We start from the raw sequence: 13,521 nt of genomic DNA, 5'->3' as shown, positions 1-13,521 counted from the left end.
TCCCTAATCAGTATCAAAAGTATAAACCTTTGGCCAAAGAATAACATCATGAAAACAAAAAGAATGGCAACTAACGTGTAGTAAGTGATGGGCTATTCCTGGGTCTATGCACACAGCCACGCAGTACATACGCTGCACAGGGATGCCTGGCTGAGGAGGTCAGGGGCATCTGAAGTCCAGAACATCCTCCCTTCCCCAAGCTGTGGACAGCCTCTGAGTGTGGGCATCTTGTTCTAATCTGTACAAAGGTGGGATCTCAGTCTATTTGTGACCCTGTGCCAGGCACCATCCAAAGAATTTTACACGATCTTATTTAAGTCTTATTTAAGTCTCACAATAAATGATGACCTAGAGCAGCTCTGTCCAAGAGACTGCTCTCCAAAGACGGAGAGGTCCTGTCTGAGGCACTAGCCACCAGCCATGTGTGGTTACAGAGCTCTTGAAATTTGGCCAATGTGATAGAGGAACTGTACTTTTAATTTTATTCTATTTTAATTAACTGACTGCCGCAGGTAGCTAGCGGCTGCCATAGAGGGAAGGGTACTAGCACAGAGGTAGAAACTTCCCTGATCCCCATTTCAGAGATGAGTAAACTCAGCAGTCAGAATCTGAACCCAGGCAGTCTGACCCAGAGCCTATGCTTTTAATCACCTCGGTCTACTCTCTCTTTCTCGAGTCCGGTGACTGAGAGTATGCCCAAAGGAAAACAATCAGAAAATAGAGGAAGGGAGGAGAGGTAAGACTGAAATAAGACTGGCCATGAGTTGTAACAGCTGAACCCAGATAATGGGCACAGAGGGGTCATTAGACTCTTCTCTAATTCTGTAGTATGTCTGAATAAAAACTTAAGAAAAAAAAAGGCAACAGATTTCATTTTAAAGGTGTTGCTCATTGCAATATTATTTAAAATACTTCAGGGGTGCCCGAATGGCACAGTTAAGCATCTGCCTTTGGCTCAGGTCAGGATTTCCGGGTCCTGGGACCAAGCTCCACCCAGGCTCCCTGCTCAGCAGAGAGTGTGCTTCTTCCTCTCCCTCTGCTGCTCCCCCTGTTTGTGCTCTCTCTGTGTCTGTCTCTCTCTATCAAATAAATAAATAAAATCTTTTAAAAAAATAAATAAAATAAAATACTTCAAATGTGGAAGCCATATAAATGCCTAAGAATAAGGGAAGAAAACACTTTATGGTAGAGACATATGATTGTATAGACATTATTAAATACAGTGTCTTCAAGGAATATTTAATGACACAGAAAAATGATTTTGATGTAATATTAAGAGAAACACGAAAGATACAAATTAGTGCATACAGTCCAATCCCTCTTATGCCAAAACAGATGCACATAACATACAGACACACACACAAAAAAAGAAGAAACATAGCAACATTCCACCAGTGATTTTCTCTGAATGGGTACAATTACAGATCATTTTAATTTTTTTCCTTCATATTTGATTGGATTTTCAAAGCTTCTACAATGACTTTCCTAATCAAGCAATAAAACAAAACAAAAACACAAAAACAAAAGTCATGCATCAAAGTCACACCTTTTTCAGCAAGCCAATGGCAATGTCTGTGTACAAGGTCCTCTCGTGGGCTTCATCCAGCATGATGGCACTAAGAAGCAAAGGGAAGGCCTTGGTGAGCATCAATGAAACCACCCACATAATCCCACCCAGATCATCAATGGGACTTCTGTGTGTCCAGTGCCCGTGCAGTCACCTTGCATCAAAAGTTGAGCTAAGTAACTCCCCCTTGACAAGGAGGGAACTATTAAGCTAATAAAAATGGTGACACCAACATATCTTGGTGAAGAAAACAGTATATTTATTGCTGTCTTTAAAGAGCTTTATAACCCATAGTGGATTCCCATGGGACCTAATATCTGATTTTAAATTATAATATAACACATAACTCCACAGAGCACACAAAAAATAGGAACAAGGCCCCACCACGCAAAGACTCAAGCTGCAGAGAACAGCAAAAAGACAGGTGATCACAGCTGTGTCGTGTGTGTGTGCCCAGGACTCAAATTTAATGCCCTTCCCCAGAATACCACAGAGCCTATGTAGCACAAAGTTAATGCCATGAGTAATGGACAAAGACACACAAAGAGGGAGACAGTGTAACTAACTATCTGGACTCTGCATATCACGTGTGACACAAAACACTGCCCAGTTCTGTGCTGTGATCTGCAATCACTATCGGTCCTGGGACATAACAGGGCCAAGAGCAGGACAAGTTGACACATTATTCAATAATGACAGGGATTTTAATGTGCCCATTTTTTACGGTTAGTAAATTCTGAGAAAGCATCAAAGGTCACAACAACCCAGGTAAAGAAAAAAGCTTTGAGGCAGCTGAAGGCAGTCATTAAGTCCCAGCTACTAACACAACTACTTGGGTGCTTTTTGAAACTTCGGGGAAGTTATCACAGGAAAAGCACATTTACCTATATTTTGTTAACAATGGATCAACCATCATTTCCCTGACCAACATTCCATCAGTCAGGAACTAAAAAAAAAAAAAAAAAAACACAAAGTTTTAGAAATAATTCATTTACACTGTACATTAATGATTTTTTCAAAAAGTTCAAGTGTAAAAAAAGAAAAAAAGTTCAAGTGTAACCAAATGCATACAATGTCTTTGCCAGTGTGTGTACAAGACAATTCCCACAAAGGACCATGAGGAAATGCCCCAACACTTTAGCGATCAAGCAATGGAACTGGACACAAACAAGACTTTAATCATGGGGTGTTCAGGTGCAGCCTGTAAATCTTCCAACAGAATTCAACCTGGCATTTACTATCTTAACATTGGCTCAGCCCCATTTCCTCTGGGCCTGAGCTACTGGTACTGTGGACAAACAGTGAAGACAGACCTTGTCTGCACAAAGGAAGGACATAAGTCTGAGATCATTGTTCTTAAAATGTCCCAAAGACCACATACCTGCGGCTCTTAAGGTTATTAAACCTCAGCTTCGACTGCTTTTACCTTAGAGAGGTTAGATAGGGCTGTGGTTAAAAACAGAGATCTGCGGTGTCAGTGGGCTGGGAGCTCTGATCCTCATTCTGCCTTGACTAGCTGTGTGAAGTCTGGGCAAGTTACCTACTTTCTCTAAGCCTGAGTCCTCATTTGTAAAATGGAAATAATAATAAAGTATCTGCCTCAGAGGGTTATTGCGGGACTTCAGAGAGACAGTACAGGGGAAGTGTTCAGCACAGAACCTGACACACGGGGTTCCAGAGTATCAGGAGGTACCTAGGTGGCACAGTCTGTTAAGCAGCCAACTCTTGATTTCTGCTCAGGTCATGATCTCAGGGTCATGGGATCGAGCCCCATGTCAGGCCTCACGCTGGGCATGAAGCTGCCTAAGAGTCTCTCTCTCCCTCTCCTTCTGTCATCCTCTCCCTCTCTCTCTTTCTCTAAAATAAATAAGTCTTTTTTAAAAAGAGTATTAGCTATTAGTATTTTACGGTTAATGAGTATCTATAAAATTCTTCAGAAATATGCAGTAGTTATTACTGCCATCCAAAATCACTCAGGACTTGAACAAGGGTAACCATCTGCCCCATCCACTGTAGCTTAAGTGTTTTTACAGGATACGTTTCCTTCACATTTTTCTTGGGCCCAGGACCAGTTGCCACACATACAGCAGTGGGAAGGACATGCCACTGATGACAGGCACCAGTTACAAGCAGAGCTCCTAAAATGATGACCAAATGGAATATAAACACATCTTGTGAAAGAGACAAAAATGACCATTTGGTTCTGTGGCTCACTGAAAATTACCTACTTCAAATATATTTGATGGTACAGAAGAATATTCTCTTTACCCAGCAAAATGAACCTCAAAGGTAACTGTAAGGACCTATTTAGAAACTGTCCCTGCTCCCTTTCCCCCAGGGGATTTACTTGGAGACAAGTCCCAGAAACCAGCTTCAGGTAACAAAGCCCAGATAGAAAGGTGGGTCAGGCCAGGTAGAGACATCCGATCAGTGGTGGGGGGGATGCATACTGTCTCCCTGGTTACTAAGGAGTATGGGCCCCACCCTTTGGGAGTCTTTTGGGCACCAATCCCAATCAAGGTGTAATAGGCTGGTTCAAATGTCTACTAGGATAAATTGTAACTCAGTTGGTCACCTAGCATCACTGTGGACTTTCCTGTGTGTGTTACAATCTCATTGGCCACCTGTGCATAGCCAGGCCCAACCGCATGGCCTTTGCCCTTAAAAGCTAGTCTGTGAAACAGAGAAGGGTCGCCCTCTCTTGTAAGAGGTGCGGCCCAAACGTTCGGTTAGATTCTTGATGCTTAGCGTGAAATAAAGCTTTGCTTGACCTTCGCTTTATATCAGTCTCGCTCCTTTAATCACAGACCCATTATAGGGCACAACAGTAACAAAGTACAAAAATTTAGAAAATACGATCTCTATTTTTACAAATCACTACCTTGTCTGGTTCATCTGATTACTTTCAAATTTCCTCTGTGGAAATTGAGAGGAAACTGAGATTCTCATCAAGCAATTTCCATTGCACTGCTCTGCAGAGCCATCTGATGAGCAGGACTCCAGCCCCACGCCACAGGGCAGATGCTCAGCGACGAACACTGATAACTACGGACGCTAATTAGTTCAACAGTAGCAACTAGGTCAAAGAATGTGCAAGTTAAATCCACCAACACGTGAACATGAAAAAGTTCTCACCTGTGAAAATAGTATTTGTCAATTCTATACTTTATCAATTTATACCACCCTGTCCCTGTTTTTCATTCTTTTAGAGGCAGGTTTCTATATTTTGACAGCTATGCGGATTGACATACAAGAAAGGACAGCCTCGAGTCCTGGTTCTGTCACCAACGGACACATACATCAGGCAAGTCATTCAACCTCCTGGGCCCTCAAGCTCTTCATCTGTAGAACCAAGGGCTCAACCTTCTTTCTGAGGTCCCATCTGGGCCATGGTTCAGGGACTCTCTGAGAGAGCTCCACACCTCCCCACAGACCAAACTCCCACAAGCCAAGGTGATTTAATACACTTTCTGCCCTGGTATCACAGGGCCCCTGTCAGCGGTGATGCTGCATGTTTTTAATTCTGCCCCCAGAGAATCTCCTTCCCTGTTCAAAGTAGAAAAAGCAGTGTGAGCACTTCACCTTGATTCTCGTGGCCAGCGGGTCGGTGCAGTCGTCAAAGCGGATGCAGTAGCCCACCTCGTGGCCCAGCACCGCACCCCTTTCCTCAGCTACTCTCCCGGCAACCTTTGAGAAGAAAGATCATGCTAAAAATAGAGACACAGAAATTACTGCACAGAGCGCATACTATGGAAAATCTAGTATTTTTTTTTAAATAAGTATGTGAACACAGCGGAGAATGAGAAGAAAAGGGGCAGGTCATTAGAGAACAAGCATGATTTATTTACTCTGTGTCTCACTCCTCCTTCTACAACCAACCTGGGGTAGTTTATAATTAAGTGTCATATAACAATAAGCAACATGAATGGAAATCACACAAAGATGGTACAGATCAGGACCCCAAAAAGGCAGATAAAAGCCAAGGAGAAAATTTTAAAACACAGATATGCTAAAATTATTTCAGGTGAGCCACAAATTCAGCACAACATTTCCTGGCAGCCGAAGCAAAAAGTGGAAGAAAGGACAAGACTCACCACAGTAAAGCTTTTTTAGCATACCAGCTGGGGAAAAATTCCCACATCTTTGTGCGTCGAAATAAAGCACCTTCCAGGGGCGCCTGGGTGGCTCAGTGGGTTAAAGCCTCTGCCTATGGCTCAGGTCATGATCCCAGGGTCCTGGGATCCAGCCCCGCATTGGGTTCTCTGTTCAGCAGGGAGCCTGCTTCCCCCTCTCTCTCTCTCTCTGCCTGCCTCTCTGCCTACTTGTGATCTCTGTCAGTCAAATAAATAAAATCTTTAAAAAATAAAAAAATAAAGCACCTTCCACTGGACTATGAAGGTGGAGAACAGGAATGATCAAATTCAACACTGGGACAAGGTCATCTTCTATTTGGAGGCAAAATAACGTTTCACCTGAGCCAGATAACCTAAAACAATTGCAACAGTGCCCCGGCTACACAAAGCACTGAAAGGGGAAATAAAGAAAATGAAAGCAATGAAAAGGGGCAGAAAAGAGGATGAGAAGGTAAATGAAGGGTCCAAGTTAACATAATGAAGTAAAAGCAGAAAACAAAATACATAATAATATATTACAAAGACCACAAACTACAGATATATACATGACAAATAATAGGTGAACAGAGGAAAGAGAAAACAAAACCCAAAAAAATGGTCTACTACAACCCCTAGAAGGCTATTCAAAGGTCATCAACTTATTAACACAAAATATTTGAACGATGAATAAATCAAAGTGGAAGAGCAATAAAAAGAAACTAAAGAGTTGAACATTCATGATATAAACTTAATCCCCCCCTTCCACAGGTGAGGCCACCTCTCCATGGACTCTGAGTCCTGAGTCTGAAACGGGGGCTGGCACAGGAGGTGTCTTGAGGCACTTTCCACTACTGCCCTGGTGTGACAGCCCCAGGGTCAGGAGCCCAAGGCTTTCCTGCACTCAGCTTTCTAGGCATTATCTAGCCATTGGTGTTTAAGAAACTGAAGAACAGATGAAGATTAGAAGGGGCTCTGCCTAATGACTTGGAATTACAGATCTAGTAGGCCAAAAGAGAATCAATCATTCCGCAGCTGGTCCACACCACACAGTCTTTGAAACCACCTTATGAAATCAGAAATCCATCCTAAATTATTACTCTACCTCTGACGGTTCTACTTCCTGCCAACCAGGATTTCACTGCAAAAATTTTGTTATTGTTTCAATTCCAACTCCACAGATTATACTATAAATCTCAGAAAATGGTACAGATAGAAAATGCGTACGCAGAGCTATGAGGAGCTCATGGGAAAACAGGCTTGTAACAATGAGTATAAATGGACCAACCCTCTCCATAAAAATATGATCATTTTATGAGTCTAGAAGGTAAAAGCCAAACATATTTTTTCTTACAATTACAATTCACTGTTTGTATACATTTGCTATAAAATATATTTTATTTTAAAACTCTTTTATTCTTTCATGTATTATTGCACCACAGGACATTTGAAAGGTCATATTCTATTGGCTTTCTAACAGATTTTTACCTCTACTATTTAAGTTTTACTCCCATAACTTCTTCAGTTGAACTGGACCAACTTCCTCAGTTGGACTGGATAAATAGTATCTATTTGAAAGAGACAAATAAATACAGAGAAAGGAAGGTGAAGAGAAAAAGAGAAGCCACTCACTGAGCACTTCTGCCTGCAGGTTCTAAGTTTTCACAAACAGTATCTCACTAAATATGCACGCAACCCATGAGGCGGGCAAGAGACCCCCGTTGGTACAAAGAAAGAAACTGAAATAAGGAAGGTTGAGAGCTTGTCCTGAGTCACAGGTCAAGGCAGGGCCTGGTCTGGAAGACAAACCCCAACTCTCTGAGCCCAGCGAACTTGCTCGCTAGTAGGTGTCTCTCATGGAGATCACGCAGTGGCTCATGCCATCTGTTCTTGGGCTCTGAGACTGTTTTCAGAGTTTAGGCTGCACACAAAGTACTCTCTGAGATATAGCATTTCAAACTTGAGAGCTCTATTAATACTCCACTGTTAATGTATACACTCTTTGCTCTTTCCAGAGAAGGCACGGCGTTTCATGGAAATTATCCACAGTAACATTTAGAGCTAAATGCAAAGTGATTAAGAGCTAAGATTCCCAACTACAAAGAGAAAAAACTGCTCTAATTCCTAAGCAACTGAGTCATCTTTCTGTGATATAAAAGGTTAAGTCTAAGCACTATAGTGTAGTTTCCCAACTGTTCTCTCTGTATTTACTTACACACACAAGACTCAGAAAATGCCTATCAGTGATTTCTACCTTGAAGACAATGAGAAAGTGAACTCTGGGGGAAAGGGTTACATAATAATGAAAACTCAGTACTGAGCAAAAGTAACTCAAGGCAAAGAATTAACTTCGTGTCTGGGTAAGGATGACAAAATAAAGGCATCCCCCATCTCCTCTGAGAGCTAATTTAAAACAAGAAATAAAAAATATCAGCAACCAAACCCTACATCTTCGATGCAAGGAGGAAACAGCCAGACACAAGCCCACACAAACTAGGCAGCATGGCTGCCAAATACTGTGAGGTCTGACTCTAGAAGAAAGGCTCCGGCCTGCGCCCAAGCCCAGCATACTACTGGCTCGCTCTTAACATAGGTGTCACCACCTCAAGAGGCAGGGCGGACAACACTCACTTTAGGAAGACAAGAAGCAGCAGCGTGTTCAGGCCCAGAAGACACAGGAAATGTTTCCGCAGAGAACCATTCTGATAGCAAACAATCACCAGGGAGTGAGATTTAACAGAGAGGCAGGCAGGCAGCAAGTAATCACGTCCTAAATCAGAAAGCCCACAGAATTTTCTCGTTAGCCATTACAGACCTCTGCAGTCACTAAGGAGAGCACCTCCAGATCCTCACCCTGCCCTGGCAAAAGAGGCGAAGGGATTCGGTGGGAGGCCATGCACTAACCAGACCAGCACAACCTCACGACTCTGCAGCCATCTGTGGTCCAACTCAAAGATGAGTTATCATCATCAGAGTCCTAATGCCGGTCCACTGCAGTAAAGCCGACCAAGAAGGAAAGAGACAGGAACAGAAGCAAAACTGCAGTTTAAACATAAACTTTAAAAGTATTTTCCAAAGGAAGAAGTAGAAATCAGCTAAAGGAATCCGGTTTCGAAGAAATCATAAGCTTGAGCTAAAAACAGTGTAAGGCAGAAAGACAAAGTCAAAGGAGGGTCAAGGAGAAACAAGGTCTGAAATGCACAAATCAGAAGCCAGTCTGCAGAGGTCCCCCAAACCTGCCAGCTCAGGCATGACGGACACCTGAGAGACTTTTCTCAAATTTGAGAATAATCCCCAAATTTATACAATGCTACAAAAAACTGTTAGAAAGATGAAGAAACTTTCCCACAGAGGCAATAATAAAAAGCAAATCTGAATCGACTATGCTAGGGAAACACTAAAATACTGCTCTACTCCCTCCATAAGAGAAGAACAGAAAATCATTCTCATGTGAAGACATGACCCAGGGGAATGCGGCCAACAACTGCAGGAAAAAAAAATTTACAGAAATGTGCCAGGGAGGGGGTGGCTGGGAGACTCGGTAGGTTTAACAGCTGACTCTTGGTTTAGGCTCAGGTCATTTTGGGGTCGTGAGATCAAGCCCCACACTGGGCTGTGCACTGAGCATTAAGCCTGTTTAAGATTCTCTGTGTGTACCCCTGCGCACACGTTCTCTCTTTAAAAAAAAAAAAAAAAGACAATGTGTCAGGCAGTTAATAAAAATGTTCCATTATTTTTCTGGATTTTTTTTTTTTAATGTTTGTAATATTATCAGCTTTTAAAATCTGTAACGGGGACGCCTGGGTGGCTCAGTGGGTTAAAGCCTCTGCTTTCAGCTCAGGTCATGATCCCAGGGTCCTGGGATCGAGTCCTGCATCGGGCTCTCTGCTTCGGCAGGAAGCCTGCTTTCTCCTCTCTCTCTCTCTGCCTGCATCTCTCCTACTTGTGATCTCTGTCTGTCAAATAAATAAATAAAATCTTTAAAAAAATAAATAAATAAATAAATAAATAATAAAATCTGTAACGTATCGCAATTATCTCCTTCCATTCTAGATATTCACTTCCCTTTTAAAGAAAAAAAAATTTGAAGAGGTGATTATGAGACCCAAGAAGAGAGATAAAGGAACCAAAACAGAATACATTTGACTAAAAACAATCATGGATATTGTGGACAGGTTTAGAGACATCTTACAAAAGAAACTGGAAAAGAACAGATGATTCCAGAGATGGTGATAAACACTCAAAACAGACAAAGGAGATCTAATACACACTCAATTGATGCCCTTAGAAAAAAGAATATATATGCCAAGACAGAATAGAAGAAAACCTGAGATTTGAACCTGAAGACTCAAAGTTCTTCAGTATTAAGAAAAAATGAAACCAAACAATCAACATCGAGATATGTCCTGGCACAAAAACAAGCTTACAAGCATCCAGGCAGGAAAAAGTGAGCCAGGAAGGAAGGAGGGGAAAAGCCCGCTGAAACTCAAACTTCTGCACAGCGATCCTCTTGTCAAAAGGCAGTGAGTAACATCTGCACAGTTCCCAGGGAAAGAGAGGGCGAAGCAAGAGTTTCATAACAAAGACCACAACCAAACATTCTCAGGCATGTACAACTCAGCCAATCAAGAAATAAGTCAAAATGAGCCATTCAAGGTCAGCAAAACCATGGCAAAGAATTAGTGATGAACATTGGCTCTCTTTAAACTAGAAATAAAGCTAATCAGCTGTGGGAGTTATGATTACAGAAAAGAACATGTATTTATACCCTTGAAATCAAAGTCACAGCGCAGCATCTATAACAAACAGGGGAGAAAATACAGAAAGAATAAGTGGGCTTCTGCTCTTTTGTAACAGGAAACTACCCCTAACAGTTTCAAAACGAAGTAACAGTAAAGCTTTCTATAATCTCATTTCTTAGTTTTCAAACTTCCACAGGTTCTCATGTGGTGAACAAATATTTCTCCAAAGTTCAGTAACTACACCTATTTCACTTTGGTTTCCCCTTTTGTGAAATTCAACAAAAGCAAACGTGGAGCTGCCATCCACTTTTTAGAATACTTCTATCCATCCAACGCTACCAGGCACCTTCGTGTGAATGGAAGCACAAAGCTCAGAATGATGTCCACAGGGGTGCCTGGGTGGCTCAGTGGGTTAAGCCGCTGCCTTCGGCTCAGGTCATGATCTCAGAGTCCTGGGATCGAGTCCCGCATCGGGCTCTCTGCTCAGCGGAGAGCCTGCTTCCCTCTCTCTCTCTCTGCCTGCCTCTCCATCTACTTGTGATTTCTCTCTGTCAAATAAATAAATAAAATCTTTAAAAAAAAAAAAAAAAAAAAGAATGACGTCCACAGATGTTCCCAAGGTTTTCACTGGGTGGTGACATTTTTATTTATTTTAATTATTTTTTGTTTTGACTTCCCCTGTACTTTATTACTACTTAAAAATTTGTAATGTACAGGTATCAATTTACAAAAATAAGCAGCTTGTAGTTCTTTTTCAACCGAAGAATTAAACACTCAAGAGCCACCCCATATTCATTTTGAGGCTTTGAGGAAACAAGAAAAAAAGAAGTTACTGAAACAGAAGACGCAGATGGAGTTTTTGCAACATGGAAAGAAACTCACTGTAACGGCAGCCACTCTTCGAGGCTGGGTCACTCCCACCACTCGTCCTTCGGCGGTCCAGCCCGCTTCTGCAAGGTACTGCAAATAAAACCACATGTAAGTACGCATCCGACACCACTTCTCCAGAAACAATTTCTCCCAAAACAACCTTATTGTATTAAAATCACGGAGAAAGTTAGTAACAGATGGTTCTTATCCTGGTAGACATTTTGGAAATTATTTTGCAAATGAGGGATCAGAGGCTTGGCAATCTTAAGTAACTTGCTTACACTCACACCAGAGGTGATAATCAGAAGAACCTAGGCCCAAGTTCAACATTCTGACTCCCCAGTCCTTCAAATATCCAAGTACCAGAGCTGCCTGAAGGAATAAACTTCTATCCATGGGCCACAAAGAACAGTGCTAACTCTATAGAACAAAGAATTTTAAAGTATGCACAGAGACACCTCAATGTAAATATCACCCATACAAAACATTTTAGTCAGATTAAATAAAAATAACTGGGGGTGCCTGGGGTAGCACAGTCATTAAGCATCTGGCTTTGGCTCAGGTCATGATCCCAGGGTCCTGGGATCAAGCCCCACATTGGGATCCTTGCTCGGCAGGAAGCCTGCTTCTCCCTCACCTACTCCTGTTTGTGTTCCCTCTCTAGCTGTGTTTTCTCTGTCAAATAAATAAATAAAATCTTTAAAAAATAAATTATTTATATAAAATAACTAGATTTTGTACATGTGTATATACACCATTATATCAATACACATAAAATTCAATGGTATGTATTTAACTGATTTATGTATTTATTTATGTATGTATGTATGTATTTATATATGTATTTATTTACTATATATATTCATTTGTTATATACTCATTTGATCGTATACATTTTTAAACTCCAAAGTGGGTAACAGCTGTTATCAGTTACACATTTTTATAATGTCTAAACTGTTTCAAAATGAATATTTATTTTACAGTAGGACAAAAATTTAAAATCCTATTACATGTCTCTGCTCACTTGTTCAAAAGAAGGGAAGAAACAAAAGAGAATGGTTGTCGACGGAGGATTGGGAAGGAAGGAGGAGAACTGGAAACAGGGCAGCAGGGAATGAAGAGGGAACGACGATGCTCTGAGTCGAGGTTTCTAGGGAGCTGACTCCGACCCAGGCATGTTCCACGTGCTCTTCAAGTGTCCAAGACGTAAACAAAACCAATCAAGATGTACATGAAGGGAAACCAGGAGGAAATCCACTAACAAATGGCCCTTCCTGTAGTACAAATGAATTACAGGATCACCCCAAAGCGGGTGGAGAAGACACAATCTAAGTAACTGGAGAACACCGTCTGGCCTGGATGGTGTAAAGCCAAAGACAGAGAACCGTGATCTAGTTAGTAAATGTGGGTAAACAACCAAATGGGGGCATGGGTTAGTAATTCTAGAACTACTTTATGTTTACATTAGAATTCAACAAATAATTAACATATTGAAAATAATGAGGAATGAGTTTCTCACTGTAGGAGAAATTTACAAACAAGGAAAGGCTAAAATGAGCCCCATGGCATTGGATTACCATCAGAAGTATTAGCATAAATTCATGGTTTTTAATACATATACAGATTGATACAGATATACAGATGTTTCCATGTGAGGGGATTAGCAGTCCCATCTATATTTCCTAGATCAGCCCACTGAGACTTACAGCAATGACACCTCAGAGCAATGAGCACCCTACCTCCCAATTCTTGATTTCTAAACACCATTCTCCATTAAAGGAGCCAGGGCTCCCTGGAGAAGTGTTCGATCCCAGGGCTAGTGCAGGGAAAATAGAAGACAAGCCTGAAATGCCCTGTAGTACTAGAAACTAAGGAAAGGTTCAAAAAAAAAGGACAGAGGCTTTAGGAAAGAACATAGGGTCTAACTAAAGGAGCTCCTAATGATCACAGTAACAAACTAAAAAAGACAGTATTGGATTTTAGGCCACCGAACCAAATATATCTCTATGAATCCATACTGATATACAGAAACAACTGAACAGATAAATGAGGGAGAAAGGACAGTTCTTCCTTAGAGAAGATTCCATTTAATGAAGGAAAAGGGGAAAGAGAAAAGCATCAAGCAAATGCCTGAGTAAGTGCTCAGACAAGATCCATTGAGGGATGCTAAAATTAGGAGGCAAAAGCTTGAAGGAAAGGGGAGTCTGAAATATCTCCCCCCAAGATATTTACC

The 13,521-nt window shown here is 41.4% G+C and overlaps 1 protein-coding gene across 1 annotated transcript in view; it reads right to left on the bottom strand.

Annotated features, from left to right (window-relative positions):
• The window catches only part of DHX35 (DEAH-box helicase 35), a 66,674-nt gene that overhangs the window by 38,655 nt on the left and 14,498 nt on the right, over positions 1–13,521 (bottom strand). Inside the window, exons 4-7 of the mRNA XM_082746336.1 lie at positions 11,301–11,378; positions 5,150–5,254; positions 2,452–2,513; positions 1,547–1,616 (exon numbers count right to left, since the gene is read on the bottom strand). Of these exons, the coding sequence (XP_082602462.1) occupies positions 1,547–1,616; positions 2,452–2,513; positions 5,150–5,254; positions 11,301–11,378 (315 nt within the window). The remainder of the gene's footprint in view (positions 1–1,546; positions 1,617–2,451; positions 2,514–5,149; positions 5,255–11,300; positions 11,379–13,521) is intronic.

The sequence above is a fragment of the Mustela nivalis genome (assembly GCF_964662115.1).
Source record: "Mustela nivalis genome assembly, chromosome: 8".
NCBI lineage: Eukaryota > Metazoa > Chordata > Mammalia > Carnivora > Mustelidae > Mustela > Mustela nivalis.
The sequence above is the reverse complement of the archived record's forward strand: the minus strand, read 5'-3'. Positions and strand labels throughout refer to the sequence as shown.